The sequence below is a fragment of the Amblyomma maculatum genome, chromosome 6 (genome assembly GCF_055883805.1).
Source record: "Amblyomma maculatum isolate TAMU_Amacu chromosome 6, ASM5588380v1, whole genome shotgun sequence".
Taxonomy (NCBI): Eukaryota; Metazoa; Arthropoda; class Arachnida; order Ixodida; family Ixodidae; genus Amblyomma; species Amblyomma maculatum.
The window spans coordinates 56,038,227-56,065,598 of NC_139349.1; the positions used below are offsets into that span (position 1 = coordinate 56,038,227).

The 27,372-nt window shown below is 44.2% G+C and overlaps 1 protein-coding gene across 2 annotated transcripts in view; it reads left to right on the plus strand.

Annotated features, from left to right (window-relative positions):
- The window catches only part of LOC146185799 (ATP-binding cassette sub-family G member 1-like), a 64,622-nt gene that overhangs the window by 29,649 nt on the left and 7,601 nt on the right, over nt 1-27,372 (plus strand). For both annotated transcript variants that reach the window (XM_084606738.1, XM_084606737.1), the window contains 7 exons: nt 662-779; nt 5,247-5,433; nt 8,616-8,761; nt 14,310-14,433; nt 21,661-21,775; nt 22,528-22,664; nt 24,019-24,120. In XM_084606738.1, coding sequence (XP_084462864.1) covers nt 662-779; nt 5,247-5,433; nt 8,616-8,761; nt 14,310-14,433; nt 21,661-21,775; nt 22,528-22,664; nt 24,019-24,120 — 929 coding nt within the window. The remainder of the gene's footprint in view (nt 1-661; nt 780-5,246; nt 5,434-8,615; nt 8,762-14,309; nt 14,434-21,660; nt 21,776-22,527; nt 22,665-24,018; nt 24,121-27,372) is intronic.

Below are 27,372 nucleotides of genomic sequence, written 5' to 3' on the forward strand. Positions count from 1 at the left end.
GCAGCCAAAAAGTTGAGCTCGGAGGGGTAACGGGATCAAAAACTTGTCTGCGGTCTTTTACTACGTCAATAAGTGCTGTAAATAAGAACGGGCAGTGGGTAAAGAAGTCAGTCTTTAATGAAAAGCGTGAGCATGGCCGATTGTTGTGCAGAAGGTAGGACCGTAACGTCAGGAGCTACCTTCTCTATACAGGCGGCTGTAATGCGCTGCAGATTAGTTTTTATTTTCAGTGTGTAGCATATTTCTTGTTTGATCTACCATGGAGATCAAAAAATAAAACAGCTATGCTAGTAGTCGCGTTTACCTTACTGAAAAACACGCTTCTTTCATGGCTCCAAGCAACCACTTTTCCACAAAAGCACGCATCCTTATATATAAGCACAAGGACTCGTCGCTGAGTATAGTTTATAACAATTTTTTACGATACAGATTTGTTTCCACATGTCTTGCAAATATTATTATTATATTATTATCATTATATTATTATTATTATTATTATTATTATTATTATTATTATTATTATTATTATTATTATTATTATTATTATTATTATTATTATTATTATTATTATTATTATTAAAACGCACTTTCATATTTAGGAATGAACAGTAATAAAGCTTTTATCGGCATTGTTCTTCCTGTTTATCTCTTTATGCTGCAGCTTCCAGAAACTTGGTGGATAACATGAGCGGAGAAGCTCGGTCGGGGACGCTGACGGCCATCATGGGTCCTTCCGGAGCCGGAAAGACGACGCTGCTCAACTTGCTCACGGGTTTCTTGTGAGTTCAGCCTCTGCTATTATTATTATTCAACAGCGCCCTCGATGCTGTGCGTGCAGCGAAAGCTATCGCATGCTGGAAATGGTCTGCGAAACTTGAAAATTTGGGCTTCAAGAGGTGAAACTTAAAAATTAGTCTTAGGCAGGTCATGTTAGTAGACCATGTGCTTTCCGTGCGGTAGGTGTTAAGAGAGAGAGAGAGAGAGAGAACTCTGGGAAATATGAATTGTAATTACGTGATACCAAATAAAGTGAAAGTTCCTCTCAACAGCATTAGCTAAGATGCGCCCATTAGAGGAACACCGTGAGACATTCCCATCGAAAAACTTCCGCGAGCATCTCCCACTTGCTAAAATATATACTTTATGTGCTGTGCACAGCATTTAATTATGGGTTGTTGATGACTAGACAGATGACTTATTTTATTGCTGTCACCGTCATCCATACTTTTGTCACTGCTGTAGGATCCGCTCGCTTACCGTCTATCATCATTTATAGGGAACCTTGCATCTATACCACTCTGCCTTTATTTCGAGAAGCCTGCGTCACAGAATGCCCTATATTCTTTTTCGTCATCTAAATTGTCCACTTAATATTCTCAGCGTTTGCTACTGCGTGGCCTTGTGCAGCAGCTTAATCCAAGTCTACTTCAATCCCCAAATAAATACATAAGATTTACAGCTTTGCTGTAAATTGAGGTTATTTATCCAATTGCTTGCCGACAGCGCACACGTAACATAGGTCGTGGGGCCACTTCTCTACAGGGCCCTGAAAGAATATTTTGGCATCTTAGTATTACTCAGCCATCTCTTTCGCTATCGAAAGGGGTGGTATCAATTTTGCCGGAAAAAGTTTTCTAGTTTGCGCACGCACAAGATGCGTTTAACGTCTAGAAATGACAGCAATGAAGATCTTAGTTAGGCAACGGGAACAATTTCACTTTTCAACGAGCAGTAGGTGCCGGTTCACTGCAGTACTGTAGCGTCCATGCACGCTGTTGTATTGAACCCTTGAAACATCCGGCTGTGTAGAAAAAAAACCAAAGAGAGCCCAAAGCATTCATCTAAGGCAAAACAGAGACAAAACAAGCTTTTGTAGTCGATAAATCACTATACTAATGCTTTCTACCGAGGAAGTCATCCGCATCGCATATGTGCTCAGCTGGCAAATCACGATGGAAAAGCGCAGTCCTTTGTTTGAACGCACTTCACGGCCGTATTGTCCTTTTGATCGATTAAGTGACCCCGCGCCAACCGCCATGAGGTCACGTCAGCTAGCCACGGGCAGCGTAGTCTGCTAACGCGTATCATTTAGACAACGAGTACGCCAGACCATCGCTCCGAAGTGAATGGCCATTCGTCCTCTTCGTATGTCCGTGTGGCCACAGCAACTCGCTTCCTGCTTGTCGAGTGCGCGTCCCACTCGTCCCTCTCGGTAAGAGGAGTACGCGCTGACCGCATGACCTAGCTAGGGACACGGCAGCCGCGCCGGTCAGCAGAGAAACCATGCGAAACAAGGCGCACTGTGCACCGCATAGAACCTCATAACGTAGCGAACCAAATTCCTTCTCTTGCCAGTACTGCGTAGCGGATACTTTCTATTGTAGACGCGTAGTTTCAGCGCTTGCTGCATATTCGCAATGGCCGGTGCTCGTTCGCATCTGGCCACTGCGCATTCTCTAAAGCCACCCGGCTGATCCTGCATACACCCATAAAGTAGCACGTCCCCCATCTGTGCTCACTGTAATGCCTGGTTGGAAGAAAATTTAAGCGGTTTTGCTACTTCCTTGGTTTCATCGCAGTTTGTTTGTTCAAGGCACCTGCTGCTCCTGAACGCTGCCCTTTTGTGTCGCGTTTCGCCGGTGACTCGTGATGTTTATCTTCTGTGTGACGCCTCCCTTTATATTTTTACTTTGCGCTGGGGACGTGTCCTTGCTGCTGGCTCGCGTCCGACATGTACGAGTATGGTGGCACGTGTAGCCATCCACCCACGGCAGAGTGTACACGTACGGAGTCATTAGTAGAGGAGTGGACTAATCCAGACCGCGCCCACCTTTTAAAAACACGCACAGCAGCCCTTGTTCTTTTCGAAACTGCATGAATTCAATACCGTTTAGCAGCAGTAGCAGCGACAATGATTCGGTAACAATATTAAATAATAATTATAATAATAAACTCTACTGGTTACAGCAAGGATACGTGTCGCATTTTCACGGTTGGAAATACAAGTGCGCTTGACAGTTGTTCAGTTGCTGCTAAGTTATTTGGTTTTGCCATATCTACCTTTATTATCATATGAAAGAGAACCGAACAAGACTTGAGTGGGAGTTTCAGCTCGGAAGCGAAGCCAACGTTATGACAAGGGGATTTCTCTTCCGGAAACTAAGGAATTGTCTTCGTCTCAGACGAGGACTAGTCCCCTTGTCGAAACATTGGCTTGGCTTGCGAACTGAGGCTGCCTTGTTCTGTTCCTTTTCTTACTTGTTCCACCCTATATTATCACATATCAATGCGTAAGAAGTGCGTATGTTTTCAAGGTCGTGCCACTAGATGTTTGTCGGTAGGATTACGTTCGAATGAAACAAGTGATATGAAAACGAATGGTTGCACTAGATAGAAGATGAAAAAATCTCGCTGAGGAAAACATTTGGTGCATCCAGAATAATTAGGTAATTATTAGAGCCAATTAGGTAAATCAGGCGTCGGGTATGTCATGTCACCAGCGGCAGATTTAATTTTAAACGAAACAAGTTATAAGAAAATGAATGGTTGCACTAGATAGTGGATGAAAAAATTTCGCTGGAGCAAAACTTTGGTGCGTTCAGAGTATTTAGTTGCTTAATTAGAGCCAATTAAATAAATAAATCATCGAAATAGACAAGGGGGTAATGTCGGAGTCTAAGGGGAGTCAAGTGGCACTCAACTTCAATGGGGTGTTATGTCATAGTGTGATGTCACGAACCGGAATCCTCTTCTTTTACCGTGTCTCTTCTTTCTTCCACAAATAATGCTTATGCATTCCACCAATGCGGGTGACGCAGTCATCTCAAACGTTTTTTACGTGATCATTTATCAAGAACATATACGCAGTGTGATCACTTATTATACATTTGTAATTTACTATTTAAGTTATACGCTATATTGGCTGTAGACACGTTTAAATTGAAAGGTGCATTCTCTGTACTAAAATTAGCGCAAACAAGAACGAAGTTGGAAAGGCCAGACACCATGAGAAGAAAACTTCACTTGCACTAAGGGAGCATTCCTCCCATCACCGTTTTCGTGATGTAAATGCGAAGTGTAATGCACAAGTGATCATACACGCATCCGTACGTAAAAGTCGTCCATGGCGAGTTGGGTCCTGAGCAAGTTCTCGAATGGCCAGAACACGGGACTGGCTACGAAACTATTCTTGGATCTCTGTTTGTTCATGACGTTTTCGCCAGAGCAACCGGCACCGACCAATGAGGACCCGATATCCGAATCTTGCTTCCTATCACTGGTAGGCTGCGTACACTATAGGGCAAATGCATCACCTACTGGTCACCAGTTAAACCGGTCCTCCATCAGTCGCGCTGACCATTTTCCGGCAAATTTCACAACCACATTCCTATTGCTGACTATGCCGGCTTCGACTGCGGCTTCTTTCCCTTGGATTCACTCTTATTCTGGCTCTCCATCGGCTGTCCGTTGATTACATTCCAAGTTCCGCAGTCGACAAGTTAGATGTCCAGCAAGATCGCTAAGTTCAGTACAGCAGCGATGTAGAATTCACATGCGAGGCAGTGTCTGTAGCAATGGAAGGCTTTGATGAAGCTTGAAGGATCAGAATTGCAAGGTTTAAACTCTTAGTATTTCTGCGATGCTGCTGAATGAATGCTCATTGACATTATTGCAAAATGCTGCTAAAGAAAATATTGCCAAAAAATGTCGTAAAACACTTATGTTGTAAAGTACGGTGGGGCCCGCGATGTATGCAAATTCGCCAACATATAACAGATATCCCATATAACATAAGGTTTCAAACTGTAAGAACTTCCGGTGGTTAGAACCCTTAGTAACGGTGTCTTAACCATTTAGTGATCAGTCATATTATTTCTTCAATTTCGTCTTTTAATGGATATGGTAACATATATTTTCACTCCTCGGAATGTGAGCCGCTAAGCACAGTTTAAAATGGGCATCTGAAAACTGCGGTCTATGTTTGCTTATAGAGTTCGTACAAAAACAGTTGCGACTTTAGGTCATGCTGAGGCGTGATACTGAAACCAAGCAGGGATCCTGTGCCTGTATGTGAATGCTTCGTGATAAGATCTACTGGCAAACATATTTTTATCTCTTTTAGGCCATCAGGCTTTCTTTCATGCTTACTTTTGACGCAGAACGTTCTTTTTGTTCATCATACGAGCAGGCAGAGGGTACAAATGTGAAACAAGGGTCTCTCATCTTCTTTCCTTCCTTTTTCGCAGCGATAAGGGATACAAGGGAGAGGTGCAGATCAACGGCTTCGTGCGCGACCAGACGCTGTTCAACAAGCAGAGCTGCTACGTCATGCAGGAAGACCGGCTGCTTCCTGCACTCACCGTGCACGAGGCAATCTCCATGAGCGTCGAACTACGCATGCCCAACATCGATGCACAGGACAGAGTGAAGAAGGTGAGCCGGGGAGCGGGCATGTTGGCTTATATGCGCAGGTGCTGAAGGAACTAAAGGGAATTCCAGTCGCAGATCGGGAGTGGTCTGACCGCTTCCGCGACAGAGCACCGAAATCTCGCAGAGATCCATGCCATATCTGCTTTTGAAATACGAGTGCTCTGAAGAGAGCAAGCCGGATGCTTTCTCGAGCCGCTGGAGGCGAAAAATACACCCCCACCACGCCATATTGGCTTGGCGACTGCTCCTGATTTGCGAATGGAACAAGCGATCAGTGACCCAGATTTACCATTGGACTAGCCTTCTTGCAAAAACTGCTAAAAAAGTCTTTTCGGATGCTATTCCACTTGGATAACATTACGTAGAGTCGAGCAAAATATAGTTCCGAAACTATCCCTTCAGGTTACACGTAAAAACAATGCCGCAGTGTAAGGTGTAAATGGGTAAAATACACTTCTGAATACTTCGCTGCCTCCCTTTCACGTTTCATTTCTCTTAATGTTTCCACTTCTGAATAACAACGTGTAGAACAAAGTTTCTACTGAAACAGCGACTAGTAGCGCAGGCAGACAGGGTTAGAAGGGAGGAGACGAACACAGCGCTGTGGTCATCTCCCTCCTTTGCCCGTATCTGTCTGCGCTACTTATACATGTCTCAATGCATCACCAGCTAGCCGTGCAAAAGACAATATTTTCTAGTGAAGTTGCCAGAGTATATATTGGTGCAAACGGTGATCAAATAAAGTAAGCGAAAATGCTTATGTGCTATGCGCCGACAATGAAATACATGTTAAATAGGCATATCGCTATAGTGTATAGCGCTTCGTATGACAGCTGTCTTAGCTTGCGCGTTGGTAATGCACAAAATATAGGGCACGACACTACCCGTAGTTTAATAATGCATTCTTCTTAAAATTTATTTAATATGTAAATGAAATCCTGCCTAATAAAATCACAAAATTTATTGCACGAATAATTACAAAAAAATAATGAAAGTGGGGAACATATATTCAAGAGAATTGCGGAGCTTCAGAAGTGTACTGCTATCTGACGACGACCGGCATAAAGGCTATGGACAGTGATTCTAGCCGCGTTAAGTGACATTATATTAGTATGAGCTGGCATTGGGTAGCAGCGGTGTATACATTTTATATAATTAAATGCATATTCAGCATCCCGGAAGCCACTGCTCTTTATGAGAAGAGTGCACATGAACCTGTAATGTTTCCCCTGACGGCCTCATCACCGGCGCTGTAGGTTCACTTTAAGTAAAACTTGCTTATTTAAAAGCAATATTTTATCGTTTTTTTTTTTCGATTATTGAAATAAAAATGAGTACAGTTCAAGACTAATATATACGCAGAAAAAAAGCGACATCACAATCAGGTTTAACTAAGATACGGACTGTAGTTACCGAACAAATATTGTCCAGGGGGAATTAGCACCCTCCAAGCAGTGCGATTACCGGCCATTGGCTCCATCTCTTTTTCACGTGCACTGCGAAACTGTGAAGAACGCAGACTTAAGGATTAGCGCTTAAGTCAGCTATGCTGATAGCTTACATTCTTAATGTTTAATATGGTCAGCTTTTGAACACGGTAATCATATTATTTTTTTTCTTTTACAGCAGAGCATGACGTGCATAATATTTGTTTCAGAGCTAATTGCTAGGTTTTCTTTTAAGATATGTGCGCTGATTATATGTCTGAGGGCCACGTATTGTTTGTTTCTTTGTATTTGAAAGTAATACAGAGGGGCGACATCTGTCGGCGCGTACAGAGAATGTATGTGAGTATACCTTTCAGTTGTTTGCCCAGGAGGGGCACCTGCACTGTGATGTTTTTGGTGGTACACCGCACGGTGGAGGCTTACTGCACAGCGGTGGCAAAGGTTATATTTCAAGCACATATTTCGAAGTTGCAAGTAAAGAAGCATGCAAGAAAACGACTGCCTGTGGGATAGCACTACTCAATCTCCAATTGGGCGCAGAATGGCAAAAATGTTTTCGCTGAATTTTCCCGAACTGTAGGACTTTGTGCATGTATTTTTTTATACTGTCACCTTAAATCCTCTGGATAGCATTTATACAGTATAATGATGAGACTGCCTGACGAATAACTCGGTGGAAGAAACAGAAAAAAAGAATGTTCGCTTTTACCTGTCATTATGGTTACTTCTTTGGTATTTCCGAGTTGCCTTTACGGAAGCGAGCATAGCCTGCGCGTTAGATTCCTTACTTGTTAACACTGTGCTTGCAAGTTGAGCAAATAATATTCACGCATTGTACAAAGCACGAAACAGTGCATAAAGTAGAAAATGGCCCCAGAACTGCTCACCGACCAGACGGGAAGTGCCATAAGCATAGCACAGCGCAGAACAGCATTGGAGCTCACAAGACGACACTACACCCATGCACTAACTTGACAAACGCAGTACGATTCACTAATGAAGATCGCAGTAGATTGTGGTTAGGGTAAATATATGTAAACTGGTGCAACTCAGCAAACGCGTCCGCAATCTACTGAGGGCCACTATACTTAGTGATTTTGTCGACAAAAAAGAAAAAAAAATGCAAGCACAAGCAAGCCGTGGATGCTGTCTAGAGACTAGAAGGCACGTGCCGCGACCAAGTTAAAATGCGACTAAACCGCGCATTACATCTCAAGCCATATTTTACCTCTATAAGCGACTTGCGAGATATTCCTGATGTCAAAATCTATAATTTCATCTCTCTCTCTCTCTCTCTCTCTTTCTCGCCCGTTTCTTTCTATTTGCGAAGATAATGAATTTGAGGTAGAGCCTCGCACATTTGGATTATTCCAAACTTCCAAATGGTCGCGCCACAGCTAAGCACTTCATTTTTTTGCTATTGGCAAGAAATCCTCCTCGGGACATTTTGAGAGAAGGCATACCTTACTCGGCCACTTCGATGCCTAGCCTTCCCCTTACCTTTAAAGAGTAAATGACAAAGACTTCACAAGCTACAATTCGCATTTTTGTTTTCTACATTCATCGCCAGTAGTTGCTCGAATTTCCATACGCAGTACCGTACATTGGAGTCAAAGTTCACCCTGTTGTCGTTGCTTCATAACAGTAGCAGCTGCTGCCTAGGTTTTCCGCTCACAACACACCACCTCAACGACTTCCCCCCCTTTTTTTTTTTTTTTTTTTTTTCACTGTTGACAGGTGGAGCGATCAATCGAAGAATGGGGCCTGGATGTGTGCCGCAACACTCGGACCGAGAACCTGTCCGGTGGACAGCGGAAGCGACTGGCCATCGCCCAGGAGCTTGTCAACAATCCGCCTGTGCTGTTTCTCGACGAGCCCACCAGGTACACACGCCTAGGACATGTGCAACGAAAGGAATCGCTCCGTAGCGGCATTCCGCGAAAGGGCCGGGTGGTGGCGAGGTTCAGTATAAATGCTTGGTTCGCAAAGAGTATGCCAGTTATCGCGTCTTGAGATCTTAATGTTGATGACGAAGACTGATCTCACTTCAATTTGTCCCAGCAAGAAAGCCTTATACGTTTGCCTGAAGGGGGCTCCGTTTGACTGGATACACTTCCTTGTTGACTTGTCAGGTGTTTTATTTATTTTTTGTTTTATTTCATCGCAGCAGAGGTCGGACGACAGGCAGGGTCGCCAAAGTACGGAGTATCTCGAGTTTCGTTTTTGTTCTCAAAGAAAGAGTAAGGAAGGAAGACACAACAAGGAAGGGAAGGAGAATGAACTTCGCCGTAACCTCCATAGGAGTTGAGACAGCGATGACCGTAATGCGAGCTGAGACTCAGAATGCTCACGCAGCAGACATTAGCAGGATGTCGCAGATACAAACAACAATACTACCCCAGGATATAGGACACGCGTTCCGCCCTTCACTTTTTTTTATTTTCTCCATGCGCATTTTGTCTGCTCTCAATGTTAGACAGGAAGCATAGACGCTTTACGCTTATGTTGCTTCCTTACTTTCTCAACATGCAGCGCGCAAAAAACCGTTTGCATTTATGACGCTTCGCGCAAGACATGTCCTGCTTGTCGCCAGTCCACTGTAAACAATAAACAACAGCGAGAAACTTGTCTGGGGCAAGACAAGGCTAGCAGGGAAAGGGAGCTCGGGTCGCTGTACTTTGCCACGCAGAACACGAAGGCCTTGCGTAATAGTGTTACTCTTACCGCTCCGGCCTGGAGCGGTAAAACCTAGTTGAAAATGAACAATGAAATAAAAAATATAAAAAAAAACTGGAGAAGGGGACATTTTGCGATTGAAGCTACACTGCAAAACTGTATAAAGACCATCGACGTATTTTTTAACAAGTCTCAAAATTTGTTCACTATTTTCACGAGCCATTCTTAGATAATTCATGATTCCTTTTGTGATCTTTTGAAATCACAACTTTTCTTTAAAGAAATGTCTTTTATTATTTTTCTGATTGTTACCCATGCTTTTTTAGCAGTAGGAGGATGAAAACAAACAAATCAAGGATAACTAAGGGTTCAAATTCGCGCCACAGTTGCTGCATCAATATGCTCGACTATTCGAAGCTGCAGATTTTATTGGCCGCGAATTTAAATGCACTTTTGGATTTCTTCCAGATTTTGTATAGGGCACACATGGATATACACATGGATATGTATATATATATATATATATATATATATATATATATATATATATATATATATATATATATATTGTAATAGAGCGTTTATTGACGCTCAGATGGAGAGCTGTGAGGAGAGGACCTTGCAACGGCGAGCCCAGCGTACTTCTTCTTTGTCTTCGTCGCACAACGCACTGGTGCATGTCGATGGCTGAAGTGCTGACTATCACAGTACATTTTCCCCCCGGGTAAAAAAAAGGAGCCATCCTGGCGACTTATGGCGCGGAAAGCACAGCGGGGTCATAGAATAGCTTCAATCGGTTCACGTGAACTGTTTCACGACCACGGCGACGCAAGTCCGCAGAGGGCGTGACGGGCTCAACTACGTAGTTGACTGCAGATGTTTGCTGGAGGACCCTATATGGCCCGTGGTAGCGAGCAAGAAATTTCTTTGAAAGGCCAGGGATTGTGGAGGGCACCTAGAGCCACACCAGAGAGTTCGGGAGATATGACGAAGCTTCGCCGGTATCACGGAGGTATTTTTGTTGCCACTGATTTTCTGTTGTGAGAGAGCGGGCGAGCTGACGGCATTCTTCTGCGTATGTGACGGCATCGGATAGCGGGGAAGATTCGGAAACGTCAGGGCGCTAGGGAAAAAGTGTGTCCATGGTACAGGGTGGCTCGCGCCCGTAAAGGACAAAGAATGGAGAGAATCCAGTAGTGGTCTGTGCCGCGGTGTTGTATGCGTAAGTAACAAACGGTAGAACTTGGTCCCAATTGGAATGGTCGGTGCTCACGTACAAGGGGGGGGGGGGGTCAAAAGTTTCCAGGCCGCAGGTTTTGCTTCTGGTCAGCATATTCTGACACGTGAGATCCCATTAAAGCTATAAACGATCTCAGAGGTTAGATTAATGCTTCTTCTACCCTCTACATGTATTTTAAGATTTGGGGACGTCGTAGCTGCCTGACTACACTGCTCAGAAGCAGACACTGTGGCCTGGGAACTTTTGACCCCACCTGTACATAGCCAGCATGTCACCGAGAGTGCGGTTGAAACGTTCTGTCAGTCCATTCGTCTGAGGGTGGTACGAGGTAGCGGTGCGGTGTATGATGCGGCATTCTTTCAGGAGAGCCTCAAGAGCGTCTGATAAGAAAACGCGTCCGCGGTCAGTGAGCAGTTCGCGAGGGGCACCATGGCGAATAAGCAGGTTTTTCAGAATAAAGGCAGCCACGTCGCGTGCGGAAGCAGAGGGCAATGATGATGTCTCATTGTAGCGGGTCAGATGATCCACTGCCACGATAATCCAGCGGTTGCCAGCTGAAGTTGTAGGAAGGGGACCGTACAGATCTATGCCGACACGATCAAACGGACGGGCAGGACAGCAGGATGCAATGAAGCAGGAGACTTGAGAGGAGTTTTTCGGCGTTGGCAAGACTGGCAAGAGCGGACAAAATGGCGGACAAAGCGGTACATTCCACGCCAGATATATATATATATATATATATATATATATATATATATATATATATATATATATATATATATATATATATATTATATAGACAATTGAGAGGGAGATGAGGGGCCCGTTATTATAGAGTTTAAAGGGGCTGACAGTCTACAAGTGCAAAGCAAACGTTGGGGAATTTTTTTTAATGTTTTGCTGTTGATATTTGACAAGAATCATTATCAGGATAAATAATAATAAATGCAAAGCGGAAGGAAAATCAACGCGCCGTTGGCGGCTATATATATATATATATATATATATATATATATATATATATATATATATATATATATATATATAGTTGAAGAGAGTAGACACTTCTTAGAGACCTATTTCTTTGTCTCTTGTCTCTTATACCAAATTATTATTCACTTATCACCTAAGACTGCCAGCCTCCTGGATTTTATTGAGGAAAGATTTAAAGGTCGTACGGCTGGCTCACGCTACAGTCTTTCAATGCCACATTTTATTTTCATTTTTTTTTTCAGCAATGAAAAGCGAGGTCAGGGGGGGGGGGGGGGTTAGAACGTTTCCGAATTCCGCACATCGCTTCTACTGACCCGTTCTGCGGTCCGTACTGCGACGCCCCGGCTAAAGAAAAACGAAATACCACGTGCTTAGAGTTCAGTCCACTCAGAGGTGACTATTCACTCCAACCCCCCTCTCCCTCCGTTCTCTTTCCTTTTTTTTTTTTCTCACAACCCAGCCCACCGCTCATCCTATGCAGAAGGCACAAAAGACAACCAAGGCAACCGGCGCTAATCGCACCCACAAATGCATCTTTTTCAAGCTATGCGCTAACTCATCCTATGTAGAAGGCACAAAAGACAACCAAGGCAACCGGCGCTAATCGCACCCACAAATGCATCTTTTTCAAGCTATGCGCTAACTCTTGAGTGCGAAAAATTCTTACGTCCTAAAACCTTCCCTCCCGAATACCCGCGCCCGCACACGCCACATTCCCTACAACACCTGTTTGACCTTACACTGGTCGGTGAACCCACCCCGCACTGCGTTTGTCCGTTCTCTCATTTCTATTCTTGTCTGGAGCGTCCCCCAGTCCTCACCCACCCTCCTCCCAGATTTGTTCCCCCCCCCCCCTCTTTTTTTTTTCTTTGTTCAATTTGTTAAGAAGTGTCCTTGCTCGTGCCAATTTTATTGCCTTATTGCTTTGTTTGTTTTGTAGCGGTGACTGCTTAAGCGATGTAGCACAGTCTTGATATAGGTCGGGCTCCTACCGAAACGTCGACAACAAATAAATGTGTCTCTAAGAAGTGTCTACTCTCTTCAACTTTTAATTACGGAAGCCAACGGAAAATACTTCGAAATATATATATATATATATATACGTTTCATAAAAGCCTTCCAGGGTCCAGAAATATGTATAAGAAGAAAGAAGAGGTAAGGGCGCACTAATGAAAGCAATCATTTATTTCTGACCTCTTCTTATATCTTTGTCGTATCTTTAGCCTAGGAATGATTACGCTGCTAATGTCCTCATAGATCAGCTTCTCAAATAGAAAATAAAATAAAGAAAAATTTCCCATGCTTCCATTGGTTTGCTCGACTGTGGGCTTCCTTAATATAGGTATACCCTGCGTCTAAGACAGGCAACCTGAAATTGCACCTGCTTTTTTTTTCTCTCTCTCTCTCTCTCGAGACGCAGAGAATGCGTAGGTGCGCGATAATAGGCTTGAGTGTGGCCAAATTGAATAGTCGCTAATAGGATGATAGGAGAGGAAATATCAGTTGTGGGAATTACGATGACGTGGATAGAACAATGCACTGTGTAATAAGCGGCCCTGTACAAAATTTTATAATGTTCACGCCCCATCGACGTTCATGTGTCGGGCCTCTATGCACGCTTGGGTGCGGAGAAGCGGATGTGTGTTTTCAAAGGGATAATTAGATCCCCTTCCTATCTCTAATACATTACGTGCTGCTTCATTAACATACACATGCCTGATGACGAAAGGTGTCGCAACAGCGCCACTTCTGAGTCGGCGCGTTAAGTCTCCATTGTTCAACTACCGCTGGCTTGACGCCAGAATCCCGCGCACAAATACAGAGTTCACAGCTTTGTTATCGCCATTCGAAGACCTGTAATGTGGAGGTTCAAGAACAAGTTGCTTCACTGTCCATGTGCTGACGGAATCGAACTTTCGCTGATATTTTAGGGTTCCCGTAAAGCCAGATACTGCGATCGATACACTTGATTTAATGCATGTTCGAATAGTATAAGGACATATATTACTAATTCAGGTGGAAACAGTGGGGCCCTTGCGCAACGTGAACGCTAATATAAGAATAAAAAAATATTTACGAATGCAGTGAGTCCCATGGCTCATCTCTATAAATAAAACTTTGTCATGGTTAAGACTTAAACAGTATGGCTGTTCAGCGTCAATCGATCAATTCTTAGTAGTCTATAATGGGGCCAAACGACTAACTTAGATTTAACAAGTAAGGTCGGGAATGATAGTATAAGTATATAAAGCATTTCATAGCCAAAATCTTATCGCCGCTGGTGGAGGGAAGCCAAAGACAGCCCTTTAAATATGATCTTGGAATGCATTTTGTTGAGATTGCCAAACAATATCGGTTGTGAAGGTGCGTCACCTGTGCAGCGGCCGACGCCAGCTCTTATAATTCCCCTTTCCTCCCTTGAGAGTCTGCAAAGCTGGAACATACATGTCTGAGTCAGCATTGCTGGATACTCGCGATACAGTATGCTTACCCTGTGTAATTTTACTAACTTGTGTATGCAGCGGCCTGGACAACGTATCAAGTCTGATGTGCGTACAGATCTTGAAGCGGATGGCCTCCATGGGACACACGGTCGTCTGCTCCATACACGCCCCAAGTGCTAAGATATTCTCCTACTTTGACATGGTGAGATCAGGGGCTAGTACAAGTGCTTAACAGTTGTTATATAGAAAGGGACGCAATATTCTTGACCTTTCTGGCGAAAGTGAAAGGCTTCTTATTGTTCTCAGAATGTATCAAAATTTATGACCGGAATTTTCCGGCATTACCTCCTGGGTTTTATTTGCCGCATGCCATATAGTACAACAAATTTTGAGCAGTTCGAGCTGGGCAAAATGCTGCGAGCGACTTCGTGTATTTACATCTCACTGCATGCTTTTAACAGTCGAACTGAATTAGCTAACAAACTTCATAGATGAAAAAAATAGATGATCTAATTATACCTTCATTTCCTTGCTTCTAAAAGCCTGCCTTTTTTTAAATGAGCCCAACCAAATTGTTTACAGTGCCACCTAAGCCTGAAGTCGCCAGACGTGGTGTGGAATTAGTTTTTATTCCTCTCGTTGTCAGACCTTCTTGTGAAGCCTTAACTCTTCGAAACTTTGTAACAGTTTAAGTGAAAGGAGAAGAAAATTGTGGTGACGTTTAGGTCACCTTAAGCAAAATTTGAATGGAAGACTGAGCCAGGCTAGACTTGCAGCTTAGCGTCACGCGAAGCAAAGCTGCTGAAGTAATATTTTCTGACAGGCTAGTCGGTACATGGTCTTTAAGAAATACTGTGCTCTAAATAAACGAACACATGGACTTAGGAAAAGCATAGGCGATAGGCCAGAAGCGCAACTTTCAACTTTAATCAAACGTTGAAAATTGCACGTCTTTCCTATCGCCTTTTATCTGTGTTCGCTTATTTATCCCGCAGAAATTCTTAAGGAGAGCGAAAATGTCATTTTAATACTGAGCACGAAACATTTTAAAGCAAAACATTACGTAAAGAGCGAAATACCTGGGTCGCAATCACACGTGGATTCCTACAACTATCATTTACGACGTATCCATGAGGTTTTCGAGGAATGCTATTTCGCCGTCAAAGAGGGCAACAACCGTTGGAATACAGAGCGGCGAGCGCAGATTAGAATGCGAAGTCTTATCTCTAAAACAAGCGAAACACGACGGAGAAAGAGGATGGACCCAAAAACGAGCCTTGAATTCTTCGGCGTGTGGCCGATGTGCGCAACAAGTTCAGGACCTCCAGCTCTAAACGGTATTCGCGCTCTGTTGCTCTTGCTAGGCGGCCAGTGAAGCGGTTTCTGTCTCGTTCCACTCAGCGAATCGGCTCTTTCGTACAGGTTGCAGGCGTGACGTAATTGCAGTGGTCATATGTTACCATTTTTTGCTTCGTATTGTACGAGCTCATGCAAGCGTCCGCGTGCATACAAGTCGTTACCGTATGAAGGACGATGCGAGTGTTTGGTCTTGCAGCGCTTTTGCGCAGTGGATAGTGTATGCTTTAAGATATGCTAACAAATGTCTTAGAATACTCCATACATGATATATCACCTCTTGTTTGGTTCATTAAAATACATTTTTTAGCGTTGGTCATAAGACTCATAACGCATGCACAAGTGTGCCGCCGACACGCAAGGCAAGGTTTTACAGAAAAAAAAAAAAAAGCTCAACAGCGGGTGTATGTTCCTGAATATAATGCGCGCATTCGCTGACGATAGCTATATATTCTCCGGGCTGGGCGGAACGCACTCCGATTCCGTTCCGCTTATGCAAACAACGTAGAAACAAACGTAGAAATCGCAAGAACCACTGCAGCATACTCAATCACAAAGGGCCTCCCGCAATCATACTTAGTTCATAGTTTGCGCAGAAACACGCAATAACCGACGGCACAATGCACAGTTTGGAGGAATGCGCATTCCAAACTCACTCAGATGTGGTGTTGGGAAAAGAGTGAATAGAGAATAGCTCAGCAATCTGGAAATCACTGATGACATTTTCTTACTAAGAAACTCAGGTGACGACTTGCAGACAATGGTCAATATCCTAGACATGCAAACCAGAATGGTTTGGTTTGGTTTGTGGAGTTTAACGTCCCAAAGCGACTCAGGCTATGAGAGACGCCGTATTGGAGGACGGAAATTTCGACCACCTGGGGGTTCTTTAACATGCACTGACATCGCACAGCACATGGGCGTCTTGCTTTTCGCGTCCATCGAAAAGCAGCTGCAGAGGCCAGGATTCGATCCCTTATCCTTGGGAACAGTAGTCGAGCGCCGTAACCACTGCGCCACCCCGGTGGGGCGCAAACCAGAATGGTAGGTCTCAAGTTAATTTGCAAACAACTCATGTATGTTCCAAGAGCCTCGGAAAAGAACAGCCGTTCACGACAGGTGGCGAGACGCTCAAAGTGGTAAGAATACAGGCTTACTTAAGACAGGATGTACAAAAGTTCAGCATACCGGAGGCGGATTAGCGTAGACGTACATTGGTTCACCGGACCCCGGCTGCGTACGTGAAGTGCCTACGCCTTGCCACACCTATGCGTGCCCTTACGCGTGAGCATGAGGCTTCAGACAAACCGGTATGCGTGTACGTTAGCACGTCTCCAGTGTAGAGGATTTTAGCATAACGAAGACGTAATACTAGGAAGATTTAGAATACGGGTGCCTTACCGGTTACGGGAGTAGGGTAATTGCGGGTCGACAAGCTAACGCATGGAATGCTGCGATGAATAGGCGGGGGGTGCGGTAATCACTGAGCATACGCACTCGCGACTCGCTATTACTCTATTTCCTTAACCGATAGGGTCCCCTTATCTAAATCGGTAATATAAGCGTATACCGGTTTACCAGAACCCTATAGGAAGGCGCAGTCAGCGATGGCCTCAACTAGAGATTTAGCAGGACGGAGACGTAGTAACGTAGCCGTATGCGGTTTTGCTCTGCCCTGATGGGGCTGGTGCAGGTGGGTCACCGCTGCTTGCGGCGGGGGCTGGCGTGGCACCGAATTTTTATCTGTTGTCGGCCGTCATTGCACACGCCACCGCTGGTGGTGGACGACGGCTGTTGTTGCGGCGCGCGTCTTTCTTTCCCTCTTGCTTTTATTTCCTCTCTATATTCTCTTCTATCTGCACGAGGCAGCGGAGGTGGCTCAGCTACAGAGCCAGTAGCAGGCCCGTGCATTTTCTTTTCCTTCTTCCTACAGCCACAACAACAACAACTACCAGATGCCTCAGGTTAAAAATTCCCCTGGTGGTCGAAATTACTCAGGATCCCTCCACTACGGCACCCCTTTCTCTCTTTCTACTTTCACCCCCCACCTTCCTCTCTTCCCTTACGGCCCGGTTCAGGTGTCCACAGAACAAGTGTGACAGATACTGCTCCTTTCCTTTCCTGTGATCCAATTATTATGATTATTACCGTATGCCGTCTGCGCACGAGAACTGAGAGCTAAATCTCTCTAATAAGAGAGATTAACTTGCCGGAGAGGTAGTGACGTTGAAGTATACCGGTTTTCCGGACCCCTCTTGCGCACGTGCATTGCCAGGAGTAGTGCAATCGCGGCCACTGCGCCTGCTTGGGAGGGGTACGGTAAACTGGTATACGTCTACGTCAGTACGTCTCCGGCAAGGTAAATCTCTAATAAATAGGGACTTTTAGAATAGCGGAGACGTACTAACGTAGACGTATAGGAACCCTCCTAGGCAGGTGCAGTGTCGGAAGTGGCTCCCACTTGCTAGATATTTAGCCAAGCGGTGACGTAGTAACGTAGACATATGCGGTTTATCGGTCACCTCCTGGGCACGCGCATTTACAGGGGTGAGGACAATGGCGGCCATCATGCATGCTCAGGAGGCATCCGGTAAACTGGTATACGTCTACGTTAGTAAGTCTGCTATGTCAAATAGAGGTTTTTAGCATAGCGGATATGTACTAATTAGAGACGTACAGGAGCCTTCCTAGGCAGGCTCAGCGTCCCGCGATGGCCTCCTCTAGTGAGATTTAGCACAGCGGAGACGTAGTAACATAGACGTATATGGTTTACCGGACCCTTCTGCGCACGAGAATTGAGGGAGTTGGGGCAATCGCGGCCATCACGCATGCGCAGGAGGAGTCCGGTAAACCGGTGTACGTCTGTGTTAGTACGTATTCGGTATGATAGATATATGATAGCGCGTGTCGTACTAGCGTAGACGTACACCGGTTTACCGGAATCCTCGTATGAAGGCGCAGTGTCCACGATGGCCCCCACTAATAAGATGGAGCAAAGTGGAGACGTAGCAACGTAGACGTATACCGGTTTACCGGACGCATCCTGCAAATGCGCATTGACAGAGGGGGAGGCAATTGGTACCACTGCGCCTGCGCAGGAGGCGCCTGGCAAACTGGTGTACGGCTACATTAGTACATCTCTGGTATGTTTAATAGAGGTTTTTAGCATAGCGGAAACGTACTAACTTAAACGTATACCGGTTTACCGGAATCCTCCTAGGCAGGCGCAATGTCCGCGATTGTCTCCACTAGAGAGACTTAGCAGAGCGGAGACATAGTAACACAGAGTATAAGCTGTACCGGTCGTCTCCTGGGCTGTAGGTAGAGGCTTTTTAAAAGCACAGCGGAGACGAACGAATGTAGACCTATACCTTTACCTATACCGGTTTACCGGAGACCCCTGCGCAAGGGCATTGACAGCGAGGGGCAATCGCGGCCACGTCACCTGCGCAGGAGGCGTCCGGTAAACCGGTATACATCCACGTTTGTAGGTTTGTAGAAGATAGCCCGCGCCTCTAGAGTCTTGTTGTGGGCACGCAGTGGTAGATGTAGAGTCGGATTGAGCAATATGCGTGCACTCGTAAGACTTCAGACCAGCACTCATACCTAGAACTTTTAGTGAATTCTCGGAAAAGAGTTCTTTAATTAATTTTATTCAGACATTCACAGCGCGTTAACAATCTATAGATTCTTAGACTTTGAACGAGCTGTGGGTCCTTGACTGATTGCAAAAAAATAGTTGACGTTCCGGAACTACAACGGGGTCCTTGTTCACAATCCGAAACATCAACTGCTTTGTGGCAATTGGTCAGTGATCCAAGACTCGTTCAGCCATACTACTACCTGTGTCCAGACTTCGTTCCGTCAAACCATGGATTACATTCTCAGCGTTTCCTCGGAATTCTATTTTTTTGGCTTATATTCAAAATGCGCCCCATTGGTTTTCCTTTACAAGCTAGTTTATTTGTTGTGAACGCCGGACAAACTCCAGAAGCTAAATTTTGGCACTCGTCGGAGCTTGCACTATTTCCACCGTTAATAAAATTATCTTACTATATCGCATAGTTGATTGGCAATAATTGAAAACGCATTCTATTGGTTTCCTATAGAAAGTCTTAGTTATTCTTTGTGAGCGCAGGCATAACTTCAGAAGCAAAATTTTGCCACGCAAAGAAGCTTAGACTAATATCATTACGATGTCCCAAAAGAGTATCTTACAATATTTCACAGCTGCCGGCAGTTATTTTTTAAAACGCAATGCATTGATTTCTAAGACAGTTTTAACTACTCGCCGCAAATGCGGGAAGTACTTTAAAAGCAAATTTTTGCCATGCGTCGGAAGCTTCGACCAATTGCACCACACGTGCTTAACTGTATCTTATAATATCCTACATTTTCTTTACAATTTAAAGGTGTCTCAGAATTTAGGACCTTGTCAGCGACTTAGTTGCGAACAATATCACTGTGTCATGGCACGCGCTAGAAGAAGACGTCTTGGCCTTCTAGTGTTCGGGTTTGAATTTGTCTGATCCCACCACTTCATCGCTATGCCGTAAGTCTGGCTTCACACATTACAGAGCAAGTTTTATATCGTAGGACGCAGCCCATGTTTGGAGCATTGCTGGGGTATGTAATGAAGAGCGGCATGAAGTCCGCCCAGTTTGGACCAATTTGATGTTATCTTGTGTAAGATTTGTTGCTAATGCGGACTTGCCTTACCTTAACCAGGATGGAACAGGCTGAACTAGAGGGTGAGACCAGGCGATCCGTAATTTATACGTGGATGTGGACTATCAATTGAGTAAGGACAGCGTGATGAGCTTCAGGACAAATGTCGACAGGTCAGCATTGTTCGTTACACCCGCTACATTTGGCGCACACGTGAGTCACGCAAACACATACCGCCGGGAAAACAGTGATGTGACGGACAACTGGGAGGTAGCCTTTATTTTTGGATACGCGACGCGCAGTCTCTAGGCCCCATAAACAAGCGCTAAATGACCAGCTGCAACGTTGAATCCCGCTTTAGTGCGGGTATATGCTGCATCGACTAATCAAATACTCGAACAAAATATTCGCAGTTTTCTTTTTTCATTTTTATTTATCCCGGCTTTGCTTTGCAAGCTGTTTTCATGTGCATGCTCATGGTAGCGCTCGTCGACATGATACATGAGACATTCCGCGCCACCCGCAGTTACGTCGTGGCAGCACCACTCTCATAAGTATATTGATGAAATGGCCGAATTCACGGGACTTTAATGCGATCTCGATAAGGATCTCGTGTCGCAGAAAATCCGGCGTTGTCGTCGTTGGCCGTGAAAGAAAAATCCTGACGGAAAATTCAGGAGCAGTTTGAAATGTTCAGATTAAGGCTAAATTTATTAATAAAGTTCTGTAACTAAGGGAAAATAATTAAGCGGAACAGAAAACCAAGGCAACTTTGAGGGGGGATGGAAGTAGAAACTAGGACTTTCGTGTTGCGAAACAGATACACGCTCATAGGTCGCGAACGCTGGCTAGTTCAAGCTGAAGAAAGATGGCCCTACTGAATTCGCAATGCGAAAAGTTTCCGAGATTTACGTAATCGCGTTCTGATCTTAATAGGCGATGCCTAATTAAGCGCCCTGTATTTAAACCATCCCCAACGGGATTAGTCGTGACGGTGGATTGGATCGTGGCGACGACACGTTTCATAGCGTGTGCAGTCGGTAATGGGTGAAACACGATAACTCTAGCGCTTACAACCTTCGATACATCCATTCTACGCTTCGTAAAGCTTATGCGCCGAGGTAAAAGGATAAAATACTTGGAGATGCGGCTCTTAACAAGCACCGCTTATAGGCCATTCAATTCATGCACCATGCGCTTGGAGCACAGTGGAGCGCTTGGAGCACAAGAAAAGCTGAAGCAATTTATATGTGATCTGGAAGGAACGATGTACAGGGAGTGGTTCCCTCGTACCGCACGCGGTCTAAAAGGAAAAAAGAGAAGGGTACGCGAGTGCCAGATGATTTGTTAATAATCTTGTGGAAAAGCAGTCTTTTATTCATTAAGTTTGCCCTGTTCTGCGCAGCTGTACATGGTCTCCAGTGGCCGCTGCATCTACCATGGTCCAGTGGATGACCTCTTGGGCTTCCTCACGAGACATGGCCTGCAGTGCCCGCAGTACCACAACCCCGCCGACTACAGTGAGCTACGGAAACAAACGAAATATTAACAAAAGTCTGCATCGAAATGTTAATGCATTGAGCCAAGCAAGCTTCGTTCGCATTTGAACTGAAGTGAAATCAGTACCGTTCTAATATACCCCTGATGGTGTAACACAAAAATGTGGCGCAGTGCTAAAAAAGGAACAAATTTACTGACTGTTTCGCGATATTGTACAGGGAGCAACTAATGCCCTGCCACAACATAGTGGTGGCTGATATTTTTATAATAAACATTATATTATTAACTTTATAATTATTAACACACTTCAGTAAAGCCTGATACAGTTGAAAATGCTGAGGTAACCTCCAAATCACTCGAGCATGTTAAGGTATGTTGGTATACATTGAACGTTAAGTGCTAGCAGAGAGATGTTAACCCGAATAGCAACATGAATTTTATATAAAACAGAGTTCGTCGGCGGGTGGAGCAATTTGCTGGCAGGGCTTAGGTGCTGCTCCACCGTACCTGCACTTTCGTTTTTCTATTCTTTCTATCGCGATGGTAAATAAAGATTTACAGCAGCACCTCAACGCCCACTAAGTGGCGCTGTGTACACTATCTACTAAGGATTTACACCATAGAATCCGAGTTTTTAACATATAACGGAGACAAGCAAAATTTCCGTAGAAACCATGAACTTCTCTGACGTTGCATTCTCTGCCACTTGCATGCAGTCCTTCAAGAGTGATTCGTTTTTTTTTTCTTTTTTTCTTTTTTTTTTTTTGTGCAGTTTCTGAGGTGGCATCAGGGGACTACGGTGACTACTGCAACTTGCTGAGTCGAGAATTCGAGCTGCCCCCACCAGACAGAGCTGTTGCCGAAAAAGGGACGCGGACAAAATATGGCGGTATGATCATGTCAAGTGAGGTGCGTTACACAATCTCCGATTACCTTTTTTGATCTTCAGTAAGGAGGGGAAGCACACAGTAAGCCCTCTCAGTGCCATTTTCAGCTCACTGTTGTGTCGTGTGTCACTTGAGCTGAGCAGGTGAATTAATTAATTCTGATTGACCGACCGATTTTTGATAAACGCTAGAATGGTGGTCGAGGTTCTGAAATGCATTATATTGCGTTGTTTTTCATTGCAACTGTTAGAAATTTAAGTTCAAAATGTTTAAAGTATCGCTATAACACACCTACCCAGAAGGGGTACGTTGTAATAAATCGAAGAAATGAAAAATTCAGCAGACGTCTACTGGCTTTGTTCATTAGTTTCACCATTAGACTGTAATTGTGGTGGACCCAGGATAGAGCACTGGAAAGTGAGCTTTGTGTTTTAAACCCCTAACTGTGCTCCCGCGGATGCTAAATGCAATAATTTTTGTGAAATCAACATCAGGTTGAAAGGATATGGAAACGCCCTTTACTAACAGATGGAGTTGGTGTTTACGAATGAATCGTTTACTGCGCTAGGTAGACTTGCTTCGCACTCCCTCTCCCCGCAAGAGGAAAAGTAGCATTTTCTGACGTACGTGGAGGTCGCACTGAAGAGTTATATTACTTGATGCAGAAATCGTCTCATTATAAGCAGTGGACGCGACCATAAGTTTCAGTCGAAAAACAAAACAACAACAACTACAGAACCATGTAAAACTACAACAAAATATTTTGTAGTTTTGTCATAAACGTCAGAATTGTCTGTAGTGCTGTAGCACTTCTCTGTAGTCTATTTCTGTTGTCTGTAGTTTTGTAGCACTTTTCTGTTGTAAGTACAGAAATTTTTGATGTTACTACAGAACTCTTTGTTGTCAAAACAGGTTTCTTGTCAAAACCCGCACAGAAATTCTGTCGTAACAACAGACAATTTTCTGCAGCTTTTACCGACTGGGATATATTCTTTTGTTGACGGCTTTCCGCCGAGTAGTCCCAAAACTTAAACCAAGGAGTTCAGAGAATGAGTGCCGTTCTCGGACAAGGTTGTCTGAATTGAGGGCACAGGGCAACTGGCGGATCCTATGTTTGCTGATCCTTGATGGGCTTCTTGCGGATTTTGTTGCCCTAGTTGTCCACGACTAGGCCTTCATTGGCTCAGCCGGAAATGGGGGGAGGGTGGGGGGTGAATTCGATCTTTCACATTCTCTCTCGCGTGAGTTTTTGCGCTCCACTCTGCGTCGTCTCGGCAGTTACCTTCGAACTACAATTCTTTAAGTTGCGTGACATCTTCCATGGGTAAGATATCAAAACGTTTCCTTGTGTTTTTTTTTTTTGTTCTTCACTTCAGCAAAAGGCAGAGGCGAACAAGAGGTACTCCTTCAAAGTCAACCAGTTTCATCAGTTCCAAATCCTCCTGAAGAGATGCTGGCTATCGGTCTTCCGTAACAAGGTTTGGAGTCTTTTATTACTACTGACGTATTTACCTTCTATTGTTTGTTCACTCTTATTGCGCCTTCCTTTTTATCTACACGGCGGAACAAGAGTTCGAAAAAACCTGTCCACATTGCTTGCTTAATGTAACTATCCCAATTTAAGCCGCTTGCTGGTCATGCAGTTAATACGCGAGACCGCGAGGAATTCACAGCATGAAGAGCAAAGAAGTCTTGCAAGAGTGATCTTCACTACAGCTTCATCCTCTCCGCCTCGAACGCTATGTGGAAAGCATAACTTTTAAGCGCCAAACAAAACACTGTCTGGTTAGAGGACAAGTAATAATTTTAGGCCGAATAGAATTCTAGCGGAATTAATCATTATACTGTCTGGCAGCTGGTCGAATCGATAACATCAATGATTTAATCTTTCTATAGCGATCTTACCGATAGCCTTAGTCTGAATGTGGCGAGCAGATGTGTAGTGCGTAGCCACGCTGGGCGTTTCGCGCTTCTCCCACTAGGTGCGCTGTAGTCTAACAGGTGGTGTGACGTCATAAGCGATAACGACAGTCAGAGTCAATAAAAAAAGTGAGACAAAAAACACCCCCTTCTCCCCTCCGACAACACTCGCGGCTGGGGCGCGATAAAATACATTTATGTGTCGCTACATTCAAAGCGGCTCACTATTTCCTGTTCATGCGTTTACTTTTCCCGCTCGCCTTGAGAACGAGGAAGCAAAAAACGAAAGAATTAATCATTATTCTGGCTGGCAGTTGGTCGAATCGGCAACATCAGTGATTTAATCTTTCTATAGCGATCTTACATCGCATGCCGTTCAACGGCATGCGATGTTAATTTATCTTTTTTTTTTCCCCCGGTTTACGTGATTTCATCACATCAGCACATCACTTTATTACCTTAAAGACTCACGGTTCGGGGGTCTTTAAGGTAACGAGTAACGGACCGTTACCTTGCCATAAGCAAGTGTGTAGAAGCCGACCACAGTCATTCGACCAACATTGAAGTTTATATATTCTGCGAGATGACCATCTGAGTTACGATTTTAGCAAATGCCATACTATGGGCCATAGGATCAAAAGAGTAAAACGAGTGCATACTCCCCACAAAGCATTGGATGAGGGCCGCTCATTGTTTCAGCCTTGAAGTACACGATAACTCTTGCACCCAATCATTAGGCCCTGTAATAAATGGTAGGAATGGACTCTGGGTTACGTAAGTAAAGAGAGCACCTTCCCCATTCTCGCACAAGCTGAAATTGATCGCTGCGCAAACTTGACAGGGCCATGCTAGGAGAACATCGGTTTCAATGCGTTGATAAATAAACTCCTTATTTCACGGGAGAACACGTACGATAGACGCCTTCTTCACCCTCTACGCTCTGTCCATGTATTGTTTGTCAAAAAAACGTCAATTACCTTCATGGGGCAAACACATTTATCGAATAATACATTCTGGCGGGCGTTCACGTACTACCAAACAGCAGAAAGCATTGGGGGAGTTTATGGGGAGTAAACAAGGACGGCTGAGCATAAACACTGTGCCAGCATTTTTCGTGATAAAAGTGTTTTCATGGGCGACGCGTACCCGCAGGGAATTAATTATCTGTTGCGACAGATGTGTTTACGCCGCAGGCAACCTGTTTCGGTACAGCGGTTTTTATTTGCCTTAGGCTGGAATTAGAGAGAAGGAAGGCAGCTGGAATGTTTCTTTTTTTCTCAAGACTGCGCAGCTGTCGGAATTTACTGCAGGAAATGGGCGACATTAGTATGAGAGGACAACGCTGTGTGGTTTTATTGAGTAGAAAGAGAATACCGTTTTGACGATTATACATGTTGATTTCACAATTTTCTCGCCACATCTTTGTATAAAGTCGAGGAGCCGAAAACGGGAAATTAAGAAATTACTTGTTTTAACGGCTTCTGTTGAAAACGAGTGGGTTACAGTTACAAAAAAAAAAAATGCCATTTAGAACTATTCTCTACGGGCGCTACTCCTTACAATAATTTGCAAGCTAATTTTCAACGAAGAGTGTTCGCAGATTTTAAAAATAGGCTTTCTGGAATGGAATAACGCCTTTTTTTTGGTTATTGCATTGTTAGCGGTCATGTGCATCAGAATACAGCTAAAGCGCGTTAACTTAATTAACTTATACCCCTGTCACGGAGCCTCTTTAGAAAGCTGTTGATCGGAGAGCCTTTGAGGTACTCCATCGCTATCGAACTCGATGGAGTTGTGCCGCTACTACACGCAAACTCGATAACAGTCGAGGGAACTCCATTATCTCGCATCAAGATGTGACGCCACAGTCGCCTTCACCATTTTTGTAGGTATGCAGGCAAATAATAATTGCTTATTTTCAGTTGTTATTAGTCATTCGTTATAATTGTTATTAATTATTAATTGTCGCACTAATATTTATTCTTCAAATAACTCACCTGGTTTAGAGAAGCTGTCAGTGTTTATGCACCTTTAAGGCAGGTGGTGTTGGTTGTTTTTATACCGCTGGCAAGAATGGTATTGCACTTGCTGGAACGCTTCAAAGTTAGGACTGACATTTTTTTTTTTCCTGAAAAATAAGCTGTATAATATCTAGAAATCCCTTATCTTTTCAGCGATCATTCTGCTCTGATCTCATTCCCATGCTCATTGCTACGCGCTCCGCGTCCGAAGGTGCGCGCTGCCGCACTTCGAAGGCCTTCGAGATTTCGATTGAGTTAGGAGCTGCTCCGTTGACACGATATACTATTCAATCAATGGCCATTGAAACCGCACGCGTGGCAACGCTCAAAGGCCTTTGAGATTGACTATCGGTTGAAAGGCCTTCGAAATGCCCGTGTGACAATGATATTACGCAGATAACCTTGTAACTATTACCCTAGGCTATTTAGTTACAGACAGGCTTGAAAGCAGCAGCAAATAATACCCATATTAGCTTTCAGATATTCGAAAGAGCCATGCATGCGACCACTGAAATGCACTGAATTTATGGGCTGCAGTCCCGCAAAGCGAACCTGTCTGTTTTCGAAAATCTGCAAACTGATATAGACATTGCTTACGGCACTGGCTTTCGAGCCTGTCAGTAAATGCAGTCTAACAGCAATGCATAAAGAGCCTAACAGGAATAGTTGGAAAGTTAGCAATGTTATAATAGATAGGTAGCTTGCTAGTTAACATGTTCTAGCTGTATTCTAACGCACATGACCACTGACAATGTTATGGCGAAGAAAAGGAGAGCTATTAAAAAAAGC